Source organism: Oncorhynchus clarkii, chromosome 7 (assembly GCF_045791955.1).
Source record: "Oncorhynchus clarkii lewisi isolate Uvic-CL-2024 chromosome 7, UVic_Ocla_1.0, whole genome shotgun sequence".
In the NCBI taxonomy this organism is placed as follows: Eukaryota; Metazoa; Chordata; class Actinopteri; order Salmoniformes; family Salmonidae; genus Oncorhynchus; species Oncorhynchus clarkii.
Genome location: NC_092153.1, coordinates 30,727,250 through 30,749,834, shown reverse-complemented (window position 1 = coordinate 30,749,834; position 22,585 = coordinate 30,727,250). Strand labels below are relative to the sequence as shown.

Here is a 22,585-nt window from a genome sequence, read left to right as displayed (position 1 = left end):
TAAATTCTGTTATACTCACAGACATGATTCAAACAGTTTTAGAAACTTCAGTGTTTTCTATTCAAATCCACTAATAATATGCATATCTTATATCCCTGGCATGAGTAGCAGGAAGTTGAAATTGGGCACGCTATTCATCAAAAAGTGAAAATGCTGCCCCCTATACCTTAAGAAGTTAACAGATTATTTCCCTGTATCTCAATTCCAGTGTGTCAGAAGTTTACATACACTAAATAGACTGTGCCTTTAAACAACTTGGAAAATTCCAGAAAATGATGACATGGCTTTAGAAGCTTCTGATAGGCTAATTGACATCATTTGAGTCAATTGGAGGTGTACCTGTGGATGTATTTCAAGACCAACCTTCAAAATCTGTGCCTCATTGCTTGACATCATGGGAAAAACAAAAGAAAGAAACGCCTGAAGGTACCACGTTCATCTGTACAAACAATAGTACTCAAGTATAAACACCATGGGACCACGCAGCCGTCATACCGCTCAGGCAGGAGACGCGTTCTGTCTACTAGAGATGAACGTACTTTGGTGCAAAAAGTGCAAATTATCCCAGATCAACAGCAAAGGACCTTCTGAAGATGCTGGAGGAAACAGGTACAAAAGTATCTTTAACCACAGTAAAACAAGTCCTATATCAACATAACCTGAAAGGCCGCTCAGCAAGGAAGATGCCACTGCTCCAAAACCGCCATAAAAAAAAACAGACCACGGTTTGCAACTGCACATAGGGACAAAGGTCGTACTTTCTGGAGAAATGTCCTCTGGTCTGATGAAACAAAAGTAGAACATCAGTCAATTAGATATCATTCTGACACCAAACTGATACAAACTGACACCAAACCCACTTTGTCCAACTCGTTTAGAAGCCAACTATCACATACTTCAGAGCTGGCCCAAAATTCCCAACACCTTCTGTTCAAACCATAATAAAAACGTAAAACACGTAGTTAAGTTCTAGCTGCGGGTCCAGTTCTGACATTATGTGTAGGCCTATGTGTAGGCCTATGTGAGCCGACCCTGAATCCCAAGTTTCGATAGGTCATTCAATGCCTGAGCAAGACCCTAATTGGTGCAGAAAATCCACTTTTTTCCATGCCTTGCTACGGGATCCTTGAATGAGCTATTGGGCAGAAACGTTGGGTTCCATCTATATTGGTGGAGGTGGTCGCAATGCACCTAGTCTTGCGACTCGGGGACATTTCTAAACGTTGGCATTTTCGTGATGCAAAAATGAGAGGCTGTTTCTCAGTCCGAGAACCTTCTAGAGCCACGTAACTCACCACGCACTATCGACCTCAGGTCTGGAACAGGTTTCTAAAGTTTCAGAACTCTAGGTATGACGGTTCTTTTTTAGCTCGAACAAAGGTAACTATTGCAGGCACTGTCTGTCTCTACGCACCCCAATGTGTCCCTCCTTCCAAGTTGTGTGTGTGTGTGATTTAGTTTTTCTTTGAAATTGTATGGGAGTCATGACTGATTTACAGTTCATGGGGGTTGCTTAATCACACATTACGTTTTGAAAAGATCTGACCTTTTTAACCCTTCGAAACAGCCATTATGACACCATAATGGTTTTCAGTTTTCCGGTTTTCACAGGAAGCTGAAAGTGAACACATATCCTCCTTTGGGTAGGCACTTATAGAATATTGAGATTTAAGTCTTTATGTTAAGAACTAACTTATTTACAGAGGGTTGAATGAGTGTGTGTTATTTCAGAAAATCATAGGAAATCACAAATGTCGCATAGCTCGGAAACACAATTCAAAAAGATTTGTCTGAACATGCTGCAACTGGATCTGTAACTTAAAAAATAAAATAAAAAACATTGTACGATTTATCTTAAATTACAATAGATAAATGGCTGGTTCTTTTTTTATTGACACCGTAGGTTCATTTACTTTGATATGAAGTGGAAAAATTATTGCTCTATTTTCATTTTTGACCTTTAATCCCAGAAAAATGGCCATAACTCAAAAACCGTTGAGGCCTAGACGCCATCTTGTTCGGGGCCAACTGCCCATTATGCCAAACCTATGCTCACCAAGTTTCGTCTTCAAAGCCTTTTCCGTTTAGGAGATAAGGCCACGTCGTGATTGGTGATGTTTTGTACATTTGCAATATGATTCCACCCGCCCTCGTGGCATTTACCGGGACAGCGGAAAAATTACACCTTTTATAAAACGGAAACCGAATGTCCGAGAGACTTCGTTTGATGACTTCCTGGAAGATCCGGCCCTGCTGCACGGCCCGCCGCCATCCGCAAATTTAAAAAATGTGTCGGACGTCTAGTAAGGGACCGTACATTTGCAATGTGGACTTTCTGGCGACTGTCAAAATGGTGAATGTCAAAATGTTCCCTTAAGGTATGTTAACCATTTTAACTGCAGTGTCCAAAACGTCTTTCAAGCGGTCAGGCATTCCTTTAGCAGCAAGTGCCTCTCGGTGGATGCTGCAGTGTACCCAAGTGGCGTAAGGAGCAACTGCTTGCACTCGCATTATCACTCCACTATGTCTCCCTGTCAGGGCTTTTTTGCCATCAGTCGAGATACCAACACATCTTGACCACCAAAGTCCATTTGATGTCACAAAGCTGTCCAGCACTTTAAAAATATCCTCTCCTGTTGTCCTGGTTTCCAGTGGTTTGCAAAAGAGGATGTCTTCCTTAATTTACCCCCCAAAAACGTAATGGACATGTACCAGGAGCTGTGCCAGGCCCGCCTGTAACGGGGTGCGTACTGGCGGCAGAGAAGTCAGGCGCAGGAGAGCGAAAACTGATTTACAACGGTGTAGTTTAATTAATAAACATAAAAACCACCATAAACAGAACAATAAATAAATGGATCAAACAAAACCCGGTATCCATCAGCATAACGTACATAGGCACTACAAGAAACAATTCCGGACAAGGACATGGGGGAAACAGAGGGTTAAATACACAACATGTAATTGATGGAATTGAAACCAGGTGTGAGGAAAGACAAGACAAAACCAATAGAAAATGTGGATCGGTGATGGCTAGAAGGTGGATCGGTGATGGCTAGAAGGCCGGTGAAGAACGCCGCCCGAACAAGGAGAGGGACCGACTTCAAAGGAAGTCGTGACACCGCCAAGTCTGTTGACTCCAGCTGTAACGCATAGAATTCACTGGCTTGTATGCAAAGTGGTAATTGTTTCAAAACATCTCCTGCCATGTCGCTGATGCGCCGTGAAACAGTGTTTGATATGTATAGTTTTTTGGGCCTTTTCCCCGAGCATTGTCTCAGCCATATCCGTGGCAGCAGGAAAAATTAAGTCCTCCACAATAGTATGGGGCTTGCCTGTCCTAGCCTCTCGGTAGCTCCCCATATAAGACTCTTCTAGCCCCTTCTTATTAATGGTATCTGTTGCTTTTATACATGTCTAATTACTCGAAAGTCGTCTTAATCTTCACTCAAACTCGTGGCTTATTTTTCAAATTGGCATGTTTTGTTTCTAAATGTTTGCGCAAGAGTTAAGGTTTCATCGTGTTGTGAGATAGTACTTTTGCAAATATAACACACTGTGGCTGAGGAAAGGCACTACTCCCAATATAAGTGAACCCAAAATCAATGTTCTCATCATATTTGCGCCTCTTCAATGGTCCAACGTCCCTGTCTGTTCGGTGCTTTCCCGGGTAAGGGGGCAGTAGCTCTTCGGCTGCATCAGATTCACGACGGTCAGTGTCCATGCTAGCTGGGCTAATAACAAATGTAGAATTACTGATGCTAGCATTGGATGTGCTCGTGGAAGCAGAACAACTTGTGTCGTCGACAGGTGCAGGTGTAGTACTGCTGGTAGTAGCAGTAGTACCAGTAGAGCTGGTATGTGTCTTTATGGATGCGGGCCTTACTTTTTTTTAACCATTTATTGATTTTCGAGCAAACGGAATGAGCAGCAGCTACGTTTGGCTACATACGGACAGTAAGTGGAATTCCGGTGAGAGAGTAACGGTTTATGTGATTGGATGTTCATTATTTGACTAGGCTACTTGTATTTGACATTGTGTTGTTATTTCACTGAACACTAAATGGTTTATTTTTGGCAGTGAAACGAGGCTACCCAGGCGAGAAAATTTACCCAAATGTATACCCCCGTTGGAAAATATAAATGGACTGATTACATTTATGAATTTTTTGGGGCGTACCCCAACGGCATTGCACGTACCCCAGTTTGGGAATACCTGGTTTATAGAAAATATCCTTTCTATTTTATTCAGCTTTGTTCAATTGTATTCTTCATACTATAAAAACATTATTTTTTAAATGCCACGGAATTCTAAGCAAATCTTGTCTGCAAAATGGACTAGTGTAACCCACAGCCATATGGTCGCCAAACTTTTCTTTGACAATATCACTTTCCGAGTCAAAATTGTGCAATTCTCTGCTGGGTGTGGGAGAACAAGTGTGAGATCAAGTGTGACAACAATGTATTGTGTGATATCAATGATCAATAGCCTTATAGGGCCTAACTGTAGTGAATGGGTGGAGAAGCACAGGGCAAAGTTATATTTCCAATGAAATTAACTTCCTAAAAATGATAGGCTATTTGTATTGACTGGAAATAAATATTATTTCATGCATTTGCATAATAACAAAATGGCAGATTGTGCCCATGTTACTATAAATAACAGAGTCCCTTATATTTCAAAACTCGAGTCTCAAGCTAGGCTATATGATAACACTGGTAAAAAATAAAATAAAAATGTCACCTTTATTTAACCAGGTAGGCTAGTTGAGAACAAGTTCTCATTTGCAACTGCGACCTGGCCAATATAAAGAAGATGAATGTGCAAGTAGAGATACTGGGGTGCAAAGGAGCAAAATAAATAAATACCAGTATGGGGATGAGGTAGGTAGATAGATGAGCTGTTTACAGATAGGCTAAGTACAGGTGCAGTGCTCTGTAAACTGCTCTGACAGCTGGTGCTTAAAGCTAGTGAGGGAGATGTGAGTCTCCAGCTTCAGAGAGTTTTTGCAATTTGTTCCAGTCATGGGCAGCAGAGAACTGGAAGGAAAGCTGGGGGCTTGGCTTTGGGGGAGACCAGTAAAATATATACCTGCTGGAGCGCGTGCTACAAGTGGATGCTGCTATGGTGACCAGTAAGCTGAGATATGGCGGGGCTTTACCTAGCAGAGACTTGTAGATAACCTGTAGCCAGTGGGTTTGGCGACGAGTATGAAGCGAGGGCCAACCAACGAGAGCGTACAGGTCGCAGTGGTGGGTAGTATATGGGGTAGTGTATGGGGCTTTGGTGACAAAACGGATGGCACTGTGATAGACTGCATCCAGTTTGTTGAGTAGAGTGTCGGAGGCTATTTTATAGATGACATCACCGAAGTCGAGGATCGGTAGGATGGTCAGTTTTACGAGGGTATGTTTGGCAGCATGAGTGAAGGATGCTTTGTTGCGATATAGGAAGCCGATTCTAGATTTAATTTTGGATTGGAGATGCTTAATGTGAGTCTGGAAGGAGAGTTTCCAGTCTAACCAGACACCCAGGTATTTGTAGTTGTCCACGTATTCTAAGTCAGAGTCGTCCAGATTAGTGATGCTGGACGGGCGTGCAGGTGCGGGCAGCGATTGATTGAAAAGCATGCATTTAGTTTTACTTGCGTTTAAGAGCAGTTGGAGGCCACGGAAGGAGAGATGTATGGCATTGAAGCTTGTCTGGAGGTTAGTTAACACAGTGTCCAAGGAGGGGCCAGAAGTATACAGAATGGTGTCGTCTGCGTAGAGGTGGATCAGAGAATCACCAGCAGCAAGAGCAACATCATTGATGTAATAGGTCAGTTGCTGTAGCCCATTACTTGTGAGGCACATTGGATCATAAATGTATATAACTACTTTTTTTTTTTTATTTCACTGGAATGATGTTCAGTCTCAGCGGAGGGAGGGAGAGTGCAAATCGAAGAGGAGATGAGTGTTTCATGATTTCTAAAAGCAGTGAATAAAAAAAGCATTGTAAAAAAAACTCACAGCTCCCCTTTGCTGTATTCTTTTACAATCTTTCTCTAGGCATGTTTTTAAAATCTTACATTAGCCTGCTTTACAGTCAGTATCAACTTTGCTGTGGGCTCATGGAAGCTAACTATCTGATTGGCCAGCAGTATGCCTACAGGTGCACCTGATTTAGCTGTCTTGGGATGCTGGGTAGGCAGAGTTTGTATCTTCAGAAACATTTAATGGTTCCTGATGGGAATGCTCCACCTACCCAGCATGCAGGGCAGCTGAATCAAATGCAGCTATCACATTATTGACAAATAGGCTTCAAATAATATACACTGCCATTCAAAAGTTTGGGGTCACTTAGAAAGTACATAAGAGTGTCTACTTTGAGAAACAGAAGCCTCACAAGTCCTCAACTGACAGCTTCATTAAATAGTACCCTCAAAACACCAGTCTAGAAGTCAACAGTGAAGAGGCGACTCTGGGATGCTGGCCATGAAATGCTTTGAAAGGCTGGTCATGGCTCACATCAACAGCATCATCCCGGATACCCTAGACCCGCTCCAATTCGCATACCGCCCCAACAGATCCACAGATGACACAATTTCAATCGCACTCCACACTGCCCTTTCCCACCTGGACAAAAGGAACACCTATGTGAGAATGCTGTTCATTAATTACAGCTCAGCGTTCAACACCATAGTGCCCACAAAGCTTATCACTAAGCTAAGGACCCTGGGACCAAATACCTCGCTCTGCAACTTGGTCCTGGACTTCCTGACGGGCCGCCCCCCAGGTGGTAAGGGTAGGCAACAACACATCTGCCACACTGATCCTCAACACTGCGGCCCTCAGTGGTGCATGCTTAGTCCCCTACTGTACTCCTTCTTCACCCACAACTGCATGGACAAACACAACTCCAACACCATCATTAAGTTTGCTGACAACACAACAGTGGTAGGCCTGATTACCGACAACAATGAGACAGCCAATAGGGAGGAGATCAGAGACCTGGCAGTGTGGTGCCAGAACAACAACCTCTCCCTCTCCCAACCTCTCCCTCAATGTGAGCAAGACAAATGAGCTGATCATGGACTACAGGAAAAGGTGGGCCGAACAAGCCTCAATAACATCAACGGGGCTGTAGTGGGGCGGGAACTATCATGGTCCAAACACACCAAGACAGTCGAATTTGCAAATAAATTCATAAAAAATCCTACAATGTGATTTTCTGGATTTTTTTTCTTCTCATTTTGTCTGTCATAGTTGAAGTGTACCTATGATGAAAATTACAGGCCTCTCTCATCTTTTTAAGTGGGAGAACTTGCACAATTGATGTCTGACTAAATACTTTTTTGCCCCACTGTATGTCACCTCCTTAGTTCCATTCCCCAGGCAGTATTGACTATGTGTTTCATGTCTATATGCTACTTGAGTTTTTTGTATTGTTCTATGTTCCGTTTATTATTAATTTCACCGCCTGCACTTGCTTTCCGACTCCCAGCGTATACGTTACAGTGGCAAAACTGCACATTTTATTGGCCTTTTATTGTCCTCAGCACAAGGTGCTACTGTGTAATGATCTTGCTTTTTGATATGTCACACCTGTCAGGATAACTTCTCACAAACAGAGATGTAAACAAATGTGTGCACCAAATTTGAGAGGAATAAGCATTTTGTGCGTATGAAAAATTTCTGGGATCATAGTACAGTCGTGGCCAAAAGTTGTGAGAATGACACAAATACTAATTTCCACAAAGTCTGCTGCCTCAGTTTGGATGATGGCAATTTGCATATACTCCAGAATGTTATGAAGAGTGATCAGATGAATTGCAATTAATTGCAAAGTCCCTCTTTGCCATGCAAATTAACTGAATCCCCCCAAAAACATTTCCACTGCATTTCAGCCCTGTCACAAAAGGACCAGCTGACATCATGTCAGTGATTCTCTTTAACACAGGTGTGAGTGTTGACGAGGACAAGGCTGGAGATCACTCTGTCATGCTGATTGAGTTTGAATAACAGACTGGAAGCTTCAAAAGGTGCTTGGAATCATTGTTCTTCCTCTGTCAATCATGGTTACCTAAAAGGAATCACATGCCGTCATCATTGCTTTGTACAAAAAGGGCTTCACAGGCAAGGATATTGCTGCCAGTAAGATTGCACCTAAATCAACCATTTATCGGATCATCAAGAACTTCAAGGAGAGCGGTTCAATTGTTGTGAAGAAGGCTTCAGGGCGCCCAAGAAAGTCCAGCAAGCGCCAGGACTGTCTTCTAAATTTGATTCAGCTGTGGGATCAGGGCACCAACAGTACAGAGCTTGCTTAGGAATGGCTGCAGGCAGGTGTGAGTGCATCTGCATGCACAGTGAGGCAAAGACTTTTGGAGGATGGCCTGGTGTCGAGAAGGGCAGCAAAGAAGCCACTTCTCTCCAGGAAAAACATCAGGGACAGACTGATATTCTGCAAAAGGTACAGGGATTGGACTGCTGAGGACTGGGGTAAAGTAATTTTCTCTGATGAATCCCCTTTCCGATTGTTTGGGGCATCCGGAAAAAAGCTTGTCCGGAGAAGTCAAGGTGAGCGCTATCATAAGTCCTGTGTCGTGCCAACAGTAAAGCATCCTGAAATCATTCATGTGTGGGGTTGCTTCTCAGCCAAGGGAGTGGGCTCACTCACAATTTTGCCTAAGAACACAGCCATAACTAAAGAATGGTACCAACACATCCTCCGAGAGAAACTTCTCCCAACCATCCAGGAACAGTTTGGTGACAAACAATGCCTTTTCCAGCATGATGGAGCACCTTGCTATAAGGCAAAAGTGATAACTAAGTGGCTCGGGGAACAAAACATCAATATTTTGGGTCCATGGCCAGGAAACTCCCCGGACCTTAATCCCATTGAGAACTTGTGGTCAATCCTCAAGAGGCGGGTGGACAAACAAAAACTCTGATAAACTCCAAGCATTGATGATGCAAGAATGGGCTGCCATCAGTCAGGATGTGGCCCAGAAGTTAATTGACAGCATGCCAGGCTGGATTGCAGAGGTCTTGAAAAAGAAGGGTCAACACTGCAAATATGGACTCTTTGCGTCAACTTCATGCAATTGTCAATAAAAGCCTTTGACACTTATTAATTGTTTGTTATTATATATACTTCAGTATTCCATAGTAACATCTGACAAAAATATCTAAAGAAACTGAAGCAACAAACTTGTGAAAATTAATATTTGTGGCATTCTCAAACCTTTTGGTCACGACTGTTTTTCCACCATAATTTGCAAATAAATTAATTGAAAATCCTACAATGTGATTTTCTGGAATTTTTTTTCTCATTCTGTCTGTCATAGTTCAAGTGTACCTATGATGAAAATTACAGGCCTCTCATCTTTTTAAGTGGGAGAACTTGCACAATTGGTGGCTGACTAAAATACTTTTTTGCCCCACTGTATATTATACTTGGTACATTTAGAGTGAGTAATTTTTTGATATTGAGTGCCTTTACACAATGGAATTCAAAATGAGTGTTATTCCTATTGACATGGATGTCTTGTCATATTAAAGAAGAGGTTGTGCTCTTTAAAACTAAGGGTTACTAACTTGTAATTGTCATTAGTTCTTTGTTTTTGAGCTATGTCTGTTTGAAATGTGTGAGAAAATTACCTTTATCTTGAAAATGTTCAGTAATTTACAGCAGTATTCTAGAATTATTAGCAGTGTAGAATTATTAGCAGTGTTACTCTCTAGAGTGGGTTGAGGGCCACTTTGGGTTGAGACAATCATTTAGAGGATCGCACAGATCTTTAATTTGTGGTTATTTTTCTTCCAATATGATCAATTATCAATTGAGAGCCAATTCAGAGCAATAGAGCACATGCGTTTGATTCGATGTACAACACATCACACATATATACATATACACATCAAATAGGCTACATCACATGTATAAGACCCATGGAAAGGGTTACCTCAGTGGTTGGATGAGCAAAAATTTCTCTTCTGCTCCTTGACTGAATTAATTCAAAATGTATAGTCTGTTGTTGCTATCATTGTGAGGCAATCCAGGTGTGCATTGGTCAGTCTGTTTCTCTGTTTTTGTTTCACAATGTTCATTGTTGAAAATGTTGCTTCACATGAATAAGTGCTGACAAAAAATGTCACCTTTTGCACACACTGCTTCAGAAGTGGATACTCTGTGTCTGACACAAGGCTCCAGAAGTGGGTAACACCTCATCTTAGTTCACCTTGCTGTGTGTCATTTGCCTGCAGCTACACTATCTCACTCTCTATTCCAGCACGGTCAGGACAGAGGGCTGTAATGACTGGGGTCAGAGATAACACTGGCACATGAAAGGTGTTCTCATTGAAGTTGAAAACCTCCTTGTACTCCATGATATCCTTGAATCTTGACTCAAACTCCAACTTCAACTCTTCCAACACACACACACAAATGCATCATAGCTAAAAATGTTGCAGTATGTCTGGGTTGGATGTGGTGACTGCTCTGAGTTTTGGGAAATAAACAAACTGTCTGTCAGGTATGAACAGTGTGGTGATTTTACTTGGAAATGCTGTGACCACATGCAGCATTTTTCTGGGAGTTTTAGCTTTCCCTTGGAGCTGAAGATTCACCGTGTTCAGGTGGCAGGTGATGTCAGTTAAAAAGCCAGCTTTAATATCCACTGTGGATCATTCAGCTCTGGCTCTTTCCAAAACTCTGCCATGAGACTTCCATCTCACCTCATTGTGAAATATGAAGTCGCTGTATTCTGTCTGGTATCCTCCAGCAACTTACTGAATTGCCGGTGATTCAGTGCCCTCGCAATAATAATTTTCACCACGTGCACGACTTGCTGCATCACATTTTGCAAGACACAATCTTTGAGTTTAGCCACAAGTGCTTCCTGATGAATGATAAAATGAAACATAACAAATTTGGGAATATCCTCTCTCATTTAAATCAAATCAAAGTTTATTTGTCATGTGCGCCGAATACAACAGGTGTAGACCTTACAGTGAAATGCTTACTTACAGGCTCTAACCAACAGTGCAAAAAAGGTATTAGGTGAACAATAGGTAAGTAACGTAATATAAACAACAGTAAAAAGACAGTGAAAAATAACAGGAGTGAGGCTATATACCGTAGCGAGGCTATAACAGTAGAGAGGCTACATACAGGCACCAGTTAATCAGGCTGATTGAGGTACACACAATGCAAATAGTCCGGGTAGCCATTTGATTACCTGTTCAGGAGTCTTATGGCTTGGGGATAAAAACTGTTGAGAAGCCTTTTTGTCCTAGACTTGGCACTCCGGTACCGCTTGCCATGCGGTAGTAGAGAGAACAGTCTATGACTGGGGTGGCTGAGGTCTTTGACAATTTTAAGGGCCTTCCTCTGACACCGCCTGGTGTAGAGGTCCTGGTTGGTAGGCAGCTTAGCCCCAGTGATGTACTGGGCCATACGCACTACCCTCTGTAGTGCCTTGCGGTCGGAGGCCGAGCAATTGCCGTACCAGGCAGTGATGCAACCAGTCAGGATGCTCTCGATGTTGCAACAGTAGAACCTTTTGAGGATGAGGACCCATGAAAAATCGTTTTAGTTTCTTGAGGGGGAATAGGCTTTTTCGTGTCTTCACAACTGTCTTGGCGTGTTTGGACCATTCTAGTTTGTTGGTGATGTGGACAACAAGGAACTTGAAGCTCTCAACTTGCTCCACTACAGCCCCGTCGATGAGAATGGGGGCGTGCTCGGTTCTCCTTTTCCTGTAGTCCACAATAATCTCCTTAGTCTTGGTTACATTAAGGAATAGGTTGTTATTCTGGCACCACCCGGACAGGTCTCTGACCTTCTCACTATAGGCTGTCTCGTCGTTGTCGGTGATCAGGCCTACCACTGTTGTGTCGTCTGCAAACTTAATGATGGTGTTGGACTCGTGCCTGGCCATGCAGTCTTGGGTGAACAGGGAGTACAGGGGGGGACTGAGCACGCACCCCTGTGGAGCTCCAGCGTTAAAGATCAGCGTGGCAGATGTGTTGCTACCTACCCTCACCATCTGGGGGCGGCCCGTCTGGAAGTCCAGGATCCAGTTGCAGAGGGAGGTGTTTAGTCCCAGGGTCCTTAGCTTAGTGATGAGCTTTGAGGGTACTATGGTTTTGAACGCTGAGCTGTAGTCAAAGAATAGCATTCTCACATAGGTGTCCTTTTGTCCAGGTGGGAAAGGGCAGTGTGGAGTGCAATAAAGATTGTATCATCTGTGGATCTGTTTGGGCGGCATGCAAATTGGAGTGGGTCTAGGGTTTCTGGGATAATGGTGTTGATGAGAGCCATTACATAGCCTTTCAAAGCATTTCATGGCTACGGACGTGAGTGCCACGGGTCTGTAGTCATTTAGGCAGGTTGCCTTTGTTTTCTTGGGCACAGTGGTCTGCTTGAAGCATGTTGGTATTACAGACTCAATCAGGGACATGTTGAAAATGTCAGTGAAAACACCTGCCAGTTGGCAGCACATGCCCAGAGCACATGCTCTGGTAATCCATCTGGCCCCGCAGCCTTGTCAATGTTGACCTGTTTAAAGGTCTTACTCACGTTGGCTACGGAGAGCGTGATCACACAGTCGTCCTGAACAGCTGATGCTCTCATGCATGCCTCACTGTTGCTTGCCTCGAAGCGAGCATAGAAGTGATTTAGTTCGCCTGGTAGGCTCGTGTCACTGGGCAGCTCGCAGCTGTGCTTCCCTTTGTAGTCTGTAATAGTATGCAAGCCCTGCCACATCCGACGAGCGTCGGAGCCGGTGTAGTATGATTCAATCTAAACCCTGTATTGACGCTTTGCCTGTTTGATAGTTCGTCGCAGGGCATAGCGGGATTTCTTGTAAGCTTCCGGGTTAGAGTCCCGCACCTTGAAAGCGGCAGCTCTACCCTTTAGCTCAGTGCGAATGTTGCCTGTAATCCATGACTTCTGGTTGGGGTATGTACAGTCACTGTGGGGACGACGTCCTCGATGCACTTATTGATAAAGCCAGTGACTGATGTGGTGTATTCCTCAATGTCATCGGAAGAATTCCCGTAACATATTCCAGTCTGTGATAGCAAAACAGTCCTGTAGTTTAGCATCTGCTTCATCTGACCATTTTTTTATAGATCGAGTCACTGGTGCTTCCTGCTTTAATTTTTGCTTGTAAGCAGGAATCAGGAGGATAGAGTTGTGGTCGGATTTTCCAAATGGAGGGCGAGGGAGAGCTCTGTATGCATTTCTGTGTGTGGAGAACAGGTGATCTAGAAAATAAATTCCCTCTGGTTGCACATTTAACATGTTGATAGAGATTTGGTAGAACTGTTTTAAGTTTCCCTGCATTAAAGTCTCCAGCCACTAGGAGCGCCATCTCTGGGTGAGTGGTTTCCTGCTTGCTTATTTCCTTATAACCTCTTCAGTCTACCCCCTCCTTTTTCGAACATTCTGTTAAAAATCGCGCAACATTTCAGCGTCCTGCTACTCATGCCAGGAATATAGTATATGCATATGATTAGTATGTGTGGATAGAAAACACTCTGAAGTTTCTAAAACTGGTTAAATCACGGCTGTGACTATAACAGAGCGTGTGTTTCATCGAAAAGCGCAAGAAAAACTGGTCACTGAAAGCTGAAAATAATATTCATGCGCCACTTGCATGTATTGTTTAAAGGACACCAAATTAAATAGGACCAAGGATGCAATTCCTACAGCTTCCACACGATGTCGCCATTGTCGTCATTTTGAGAGTTATTTCTTGGTAAAACAAAGGAAAGGGATTCCATTTCTTCCGGTCTCCGACAGGATGTTTTGGAGGAGAGATTTCCGACCATGATTTCAAGACGTGGAGCTATTGAATACACATCGCCCCGTGATCATTTTGATAGATTATAAACGTTTACTAATACCTAAAGTTGGATTACAAAAGTATTTTGAAGTGTTTTGTGAAAGTTTATCGTCGACTTTTTTAATTAAAAAAAATGACGCAGCGTTTTGAAACAATGTTTTTTTCTGAATTACACAGTTTTCATAGATGGCTATTTTGGGTATATATGGACCGATTTAATCGAAAAAAAGACCCAATAGTGATGTTTATGGGGCATATAGGAGTGCCAAGAAAGAAGCTTGTCAAAGGTAATGAATGTTTTATATTTTATTTCTGCTATTTGTGTAGCGCCGGCTACGCTAATTCTTTTGTTTACGTCGCCTTCAGGCATTTTGGGGTGTTGCATGCTATCAGATAATAGCTTCTCATGCTTTCGCCGAAAAGCATTTTAAAAATCTGACTTGTTGGCTAGATTCACAACGAGTGTAGCTTTAATTCAATACCCTGTATGTGTGTTTTAATGAACGTTTGAGTTTTAACGAGTACATTTAGCATTTAGCGTAGCGCATTTGCATTTCCAGGTGCCTAGTTGAGACATCTGCGTCTCAGATAGGAGCAACTGGATTTATACAGCTGGCTGAGTGCGGTCTTAGTGCCAGCATCTGTCTGTGGTTGTAAGTAAACAGCCACGGAAAGTATAGCTGAGAACTCTCTAGGCAAGTAGTGTGGCCTGCAATTTATCATAATATACTCTACTTCAGGCGAGCAAAATCTAGAGACTTCCTTAGATTTCGTGCACCAGCTGTTGTTTACAAATATGCACAGACCGCCCACCCTGGTCTTACTGGAGTGTGCTGTTCTATCCTGCCGGTGCAGCGTGTATCCCGCTAGCTGAATATCCATGTCGTCATTCAGGCACGATTCCGTGAAACATAGGATATTACAGTTTTTTATGTCCCGCTGGTAGGATATTCGTGAATGTACCTTGTGTAGTTAATTGTCCAATGACTGCACGTTGGCGAGTAATATTGTTGCCTTCTGCAGGTCCGGACGAGGCATCCGGCTCTTCTTCCTCTGTGTCACTTCCTTTTGCGAATAATTAGGATGTCTGCCCTGTGTGGTGTTTGGAGAGTATCGTGTGAGTCCTGCTTGCTGCTGTTGTTGTTTTTGTTGTTGAAAATATCCGAGGTGAGTGATCACTGTCCTGATATCTAGAAGCTCTTTTCTGCCGTAAGATACGGTTGCAGAAACATTATGTACAAAATAATTTACAAATATCGCGAAAAAAACACATAATAGCACAATTGGTTAGGAGACCGTAAAACGGTCCTTTGAGACCCCTCTTTCAAAGTAACTGGTATCTCTTCCCAAATTATGGAATAGCCATGGGAGCCAAAGTAATAGGCAGCTGGGCATTTTTCTACATGACCCTAAGCATGATGGGATGTTAATTGTTTAATTAACTAAGGAATCACACCTGTAATCTCACCTGTTTTCAATATACTTTGTAGCCCTCATTTACATTTAATAAAGTGTTTCCTTTATTTTGGCAGTTATCTGTAGGTTGTAATCTCATTGATCAACTGCTCACCCAAATATTACCCAATTGTCCACGTTGAAATTGCATGGTGTGCCTAGTGGGTAATCATCCCAAGAAAAGGAACTTACAAAATGTATGTTTATCATGCTTTTCCCCCCTCCTCGCAGATATTTTGAGGTTATATTTTGAGGTTCATAACCAAGATGTCTCTGAAGGTTCACACCAGCAATGACACCAACAAGAATGACCCCAAGTCCATCAACTCACGCGTGTTCATCGGTAACCTCAACACAGCCGTGGTGAAGAAGTCGGATGTGGAGAGTATTTTCTTGAAATATGGCCGTGTGCTGGGCTGCTCTGTGCACAAGGGCTACGCCTTTGTCCAGTATGCCAGCGAGAGGCATGCCCGTGGGTCTGTTATAGGGGAGAATGGACGAGTGATGGCGGGACAGACTCTGGGTGAGTCCTATTTGGGTTCTTCTGTCGTTCATCTCAATAGTGAATACTAGGGCCATGTTTTTGTTTCAGCTGTAGCAAGTGTTACCATTACATTTCAGTGTAATGATGATGATAATGTCATGATAATAACAGATCAGCATATGTCAACAGACACTGTCGAGGGATAATTAATAAAATAGTTGACCCTAAAATCAAAGTTCGTCAGAAGTTTTCAGACCTTAAAAGGGATCTGAAGTCGATTAGAACATATTTCACGGCATCTGTTATTTAGAAATCTGCAGGTCTTAATTGCACATGAATGGGAAAGATTGGCACCATCTAACATACACAACAAATGCCGTGGAACTCAGCTTTTGACATACAGTACCAGTCAAAAGTTTGGACACACCTAATCATTCAAGGGTTTTCCTTTATTTTTTTGTAGAATAATAGTGAAGACATCAAAACTATGAAATAACACATGGAATCATGTAACCAAAATATTTAGATTTGTCAAACACATATTCAAAGTATCCACTGCCTTTGACAGCTTTGCACACTCTTGGTATTCTCTCAACCAGCTTCATGAGGAATGCTTTTCCAACAGTCTTGAAGGAGTTCCCACACATCCCAAACCATCTCAATTGAGTTGGGGTCGGGTGATTGTGGAAGGCAGGTCATCTGTTGCAGCACTTAATCACTCTCCTTGGTCAAATAGCCCTTACACAGCATGGAGGTGTGTTTTGGGTCATTGTCCTATTGAAAAACAAATGATAGTCCCACTAAGCGCAAACCAGATGGGATGGCGTATCGCTGCAGAATGCTGTGGTAGCCATGCTGGTTAAGTGAGCCGACAGTGTCACCTGCAAAGCACCATCACACCACCTCCTCCATGCTTCACGGTGGGAACCACACATGCAGAGATCAATCAAGTAACCACTCTTGACCTTATGATACAGTATGTACCCCATGTAGAATGCAGCAGCCATGACTAAACGGGTTGGCCCTGTTTTATTTTGGTCTTGCATAATGTGCCTCCAGTGGTATAAAAATAATTTAAAGTACTACTTAAGTTGTTTTTTGGGGGGTATCTGTACTTTACTATTTATATTTTTGAAAACGTTTACTTCACTACATTCCTAAAAAAAAAAGAAGACTTTTTACTCCATACATTTTCCATTACACACAAAAGTACTCATTACATTTTGACAGGACAAGGGAAATTATCTAATTCACACGCTTATCAAGAGAACATTCCTGGGGCCTGTTGCACAAAAGTAGAATTAAGACATCCGGGATAAATGACTCAGCTGAGCTCAATGAAGCCAAAACATGTGCGTCCAGGCTTAATTGGTTGCACAAAGACCAAGCCAGGATGAGCAGACACGGATTCATTAAGCCAGGTGAAACCAATCCTGGATAGGTGCGCGCTCACGGCTCACTCAAATAGACCCCGCCACAGATCACAGATTAACTGATTTACCATGGCAACTAGAGCCGCGTACTTTTCCCCGTCGGAAGCACAAATCCTCATGGAGGCATACGAGGAGGTAAAAGATATAATTAAGAAGAAAGGCAACACCGCCACAGTGATAAAGCAAAGAGAAAAAGCGTGGCAAAGTATTGCAGACCGCCTGAATGCGTAAGTAGTGCACAATTACACACTCACCGCTCCGCTGAAACATCACAATTACAATTCAAATATTTAATTCACATCTCCAAAAATGCAGTTGTACTGTAATTATGAAACGGTTAATTTTTTTTATTGAAATGCACTGCAGATATGAGTGAAATTGTGTAAAGTAACTCCATCACACTGTATAAAGCTATGATAAAATTTTTGATATTTTTACTGAAAACAAGACAAAAATACCAAGTAATTTTTTGCAGTGTGACTCCATTAAGTGTGTGTGTGTGTGTGTGTGTGTGTGTGTGTGTAGATTAAACATGAACGGGCCAAAACGGACATGGCAGCAGGTCAAAATCAAATACAAGAACATTCTGCAGAATGGTATGGTCCCTGACTAATATTTAACAAAGCACAAGCATATATTGTACCCAGAAGGTGCCTGCTCACACATTGTCTGTACTGTTTTAGCAGTGAAAAAGAATACCCACAGACAAGGCACGGGTGGTGGGTCACCAAAGGCTGACCTTACCCCAGCAGAGGACATGGCCTTGGAGCTAAATAAAGGCAGGCCCGTCTTAGAGGGGATCCCTGGGGGGAAAGAGACGAGCATAGGTTCCTCCCAAGATGCCACCCGCTTCATTCAAGGTATGTCCTTCCATCTCTACATGGGATACAACCACATTCATATTGAATCAATTTGGACTGTCTGACTTTGGTTTACCTATTGCCTTGCAGTGTCTGGCAGCACTGTGTTCCTGTTAGAGCCACCAGCACAAGCACCAGACGATGCTGATCCAGTGAGTACTCCATCAAAGGCATACTGTAGGCCTGGCATGTCTTGTCTACTAGCTTCAATATGAATCCGATTAAATGTGATAGGGTGAAGGCCCCAGTGCAGCAGCAACAGCACATGATGGAGACGATGATGAGGAGGAGACCATCTCTCTGGATTCCAGAAGGCATGAGGTATCATGTTAAGACTGTGAAAGTACTATTTACTCTACAATGGTGAGGAGTCCTCATCAAAATCAAAAAATCTAATTTCTTTTACAGGACCCAGATGCTATACAGTGGGAAAACCAGCCTGGCAACATAGTGCGTATTAATAAAAGGACACCACATCCTGCCAAATTCCAGCTGCGCTAATTGTATTGTGTTCACAGAGCTCACAAGCTATCAGAAAGTTGTATGGCAACCACCTCCGGTGCCAAATAGAACTGGCAGACATAGACATTCAGTACAAGAAGAAAAAGATGGAAAATCTTGCACTGGAGTTCGAAATAAAAAAGAGGACAATTAGGAAACTGGACCTTGAAATAAAAAAACTTGAGAGGGAGGTGAGATATGCCTTCAATGTACACTGTATGCTAACTGTAACACAAATGTATTAATCATTATTTTTCTTTCCTCCCCCAGCTCCAAGAAGATGACACAGCTCAAAATAAAAATTAGGTATATTCTCGTAAAGTCAAGTGAGCCATGACATATGAGCTCTTATTGTGAGCACACAGGACGGTGGCATCTTTCTAAGGTTTTTTTTATTTTCCCAGCAATCAGTACAACCAAGTCATCGTTATAAGGCATCGCCCTCTTTTGCCCACCCCCCCCAGCACCAGGTGTGGCCACTAGCCTATATGAAGGCCCAAAATTGTGTGTTCCTTTCTGCTCTGACAATGGCATGCCCATTCGTGCGAGATGTGGTGGATGAAGAAGCACTTGTGCTGAGGAGAGCCTTCAGGTGAGAAAGGGTCTTCAGGGACCGGTTGGACCCACTGGCCTTCCCTGATGACCATCTATATGAAAGATACAGGTTTTCTGCAGATGGCATCAGGTATCTATGCAGACTACTGGGTCCCAGGATTAAGCACCGCACTGCACGGAGCCATGCACTGAGTGTGGAGCAAATGGTTTGTGTGGCCTTGCGCTTTTTTGCTAGTGGAGCCTTCCTGTACTCAGTGGGGGATGCAGAACAGCTGAACAAGGCCACAATTTGCCGCACAATAAGGAGTGTGTGTCTGGCTATCAAAGCATTAGCAGATGTCTTCATCTCCTTCCCTGGCCACAGAAGACTCTGTGACATCAAAGAGGAGTTCTATAGGATTGCAGGTAAGAGGATCTACAAATTACAGGACAACTGTTAACACATAGTAGGATACTCATTACTTTGTGTGACAGGTTTCCCCAATGTCATTGGTGCAGTGGACTGCACACACATAAGGATAAAAGCCCCCTCAGGTGCCCATGAGGCCGATTTTGTGAATAGGAAATCCTTTCACAGCATTAATGTTCAGGTGAACATAACTTTTTGATATTGTCCATTGACGAACACTCTGCATTGCCAGTGATGTGCATTGATTGGTGTAATATTCCTCATCTTATGATTTCAGATGGTCTGCAATGCTGACTGTGTGATCAGCAATGTTGTGGCAAAATGGCCTGGCTCAGTCCATGACTCCAGAATCTTTCGGGCCTCTGAAATCTATCAGTGCCTATCACAAGGTAAGCCACACAACCCCTATTTATAACCATCATGGCTGTGTCAAGAATATCACTGTGTTTATGAGGTAGTAATGATGAGATTTTGTGTTGACAGGTGAATTCTCTGGTGTGTTGCTGGGAGACAGGGGGTATGGCTGCCAGCCTTTTCTCCTGACACCTTTCACAGACCCCCAGGAAGCACAGCAGGCCTACAACCATGCCCATGCCAGGACCAGGGCCAGAGTTGAAATGACCTTTGGCCTCCTGAAGGCACGCTTTCACTGCCTTCACAAATTAAGGGTCAGCCCTGTTAGGGCATGTGATATTACTGTGGCTTGTGCTGTCCTTCACAATGTGGCCTGCCTGAGGAAGGAGAGGGCCCCCAGAGTGCCACCAGCCATGGACTGGGACAATCCGGCAATCTTCCCTGATGACGACAGTGGTCGGCTGCTGAGGGACCAATATGTGTTGAATTATTTTAGTTAGTATGTGTGCTTTCAATTTTGGTTAAATATGTCCTGCGGTGGCAGAGGAATTTGGGTTTTTTTGGGTTCGTTTTTTGACGAATTTGGCCTCTTATGATGTTTGTGCGGTATACTGTGTGTAATACAAGGCTGCAGGGAGGCTACTGCATCCATTCATTTGTCTGTTCAGTTGATGTGTATGGATTTGTCCTGCATTTATTTTAGTGTGCAGACATGCAGGGTGTGTTATACACATTCAAAGGTCTGTATATGTATAATTTTGTATAATATGCTTAGATTCTGTGCTTTCCATCTTGTAGAGTCACTGTGACTTCAGTTTTGAAAGGAGCTGATGGTTTACCTGCTTTGTTTTGTCCTTATTCAATAAAGGAACATAATGTTACACATTGTGTTTTTATATTCATATGGAATGTGTATTTGTTTATATGACAGAGTACTAGGGCCACACTGAAGAAAAAGGATAAAGTCATAAATTTATGAGGCTGGTTCTTTCTGCAGAAAAGCTACATATTGTTTTTACAGTTTTGATACTTATGACAATGTGATACTTAATATTCTGGCACATCAGCATGTCTTTGTTTATGAAACCATACTGAAGTACAATTTCACGAAATGCCCCACATCTGTCATTTTAACAACTGTCCTCCTTTAAAACAACTGGTTACAATATTATGACTTGTGTTTTTTTCCCCTCTGTGGCCCTAATATTCTAGCATTTTATATATAGCCTTATAGTCTATGGGAAACTGTAAATTATCTAATGATAGCAACATCATCTAAAAATCATTTTTTATCCAAAATCATTGAAATGAATGATCACAAACGTTTAAATAACAGTGGGTCTAGTTATATGTGATAACAATGTATAGTGAGCAGTGAAATAACTATTGGTTTCCATTTGTGGTGACTGCTGACTGACATTAGGGATGAGATTAAATAGATCCTGGAATTTAGCCTGGTCTGGAGCAGGCTAGCTCCACAGAATAAATCTCCATGGTAATTTATACCATAACATATCCTCCTGCCCCCTATCCATCTTTAGTGCAACCGGATTACGGATCAATTGAGCCAGGATCACCAAGATATCCTGGCTTAATCCCTTATCCTAGTTTTGTGCAACAGGCCCCTGGTCACACCTACTGCATCTGATCTGGTGAACTCCCTAAACACATGCTTTGTTTTTAATGATTTCTGAATGTTGGACAATGCCCCAGGCCATCCTTTTTTTTTTAAATAATACCATTTGGTTTGCTTTATATTAGGAATTTTAAATGATTTACACTTTTACTTTTGATACTTAAGTATATTTTAGAAATTACATTTACGTTTGATACTTAAGTATATTTAAAACCAAATACTTTTAGACTTTTACTGAAGTAGTATTTTACTGGGTGACTTTCACTTTTAATTGAGTAATTTTCTATTAAGGTATCTTTTACTTTTACTCAAGTATGAAAATTGGGTACTTTTCCACCACTGTGTGCCTCTGGGAGAGAGCAGAGAGACCTGTTGGGCTTTTGGTATGAGCAGTGTGTATCTGAACCACTCTTACAGCACTCTCTGTAGTCCTTATCAGCCCTTTGAAGAGTGGTGCTTGTTATCAAAGCATTAATCTCAATGAAACTCAGATATTAACCTCCTTCCAACTCGTATTCATAACAACGCTGGCCGCACTGCACTGAGCATCATTCAACACTGGTCGTCTGGTACAGCTTCATCCCCCATTACACAGAGCCCCAACTGGACTCTGTCAGTGTCAGGGAACTAGAGCCCTAAAAGCATTTTCCTATATGGGTGATTCTACAGAAGTGTGCAAATTGCAGTCCCACTCTCAAAACACACTCCAAACATAGGACATTTATTTACATAATGATATGTTCTAATTCAATCCAAGGCAATAACAAACATATTGTTAAATTAATATAGTACACAGTCATTGTTTATACACCTATTTCTGTTGAGGTGGCTGTCCTAAACCCTGACTCCTAAACTTTGTTTGAAAATAAAGTAATTCATGATTTTTGTATTTTTTACCAATATTATTTCAAGAGAAAATCTTTTTATATTATTACATCGAAATATACTAATCTAATTAGTAGTTGTTTATTTTCAAACATCGTACTCAAAAGAATGCTGTACCATCTTTTGATGTACATCACGGAAACACACACTAAACGACTGTAGAATGGGCCTTCCGAGT

At 42.4% G+C, this 22,585-nt stretch overlaps 1 protein-coding gene across 1 annotated transcript in view; it reads left to right on the top strand.

The window, feature by feature from the left end:
• Positions 1–22,585, top strand: part of LOC139412583 (RNA-binding protein Raly-like) — a 190,527-nt gene that overhangs the window by 153,985 nt on the left and 13,957 nt on the right. The window contains exon 4 of the mRNA XM_071159294.1: positions 15,522–15,813. Within this exon, the coding sequence (XP_071015395.1) occupies positions 15,558–15,813 (256 nt within the window). The 5' untranslated portion in view covers positions 15,522–15,557. The remainder of the gene's footprint in view (positions 1–15,521; positions 15,814–22,585) is intronic.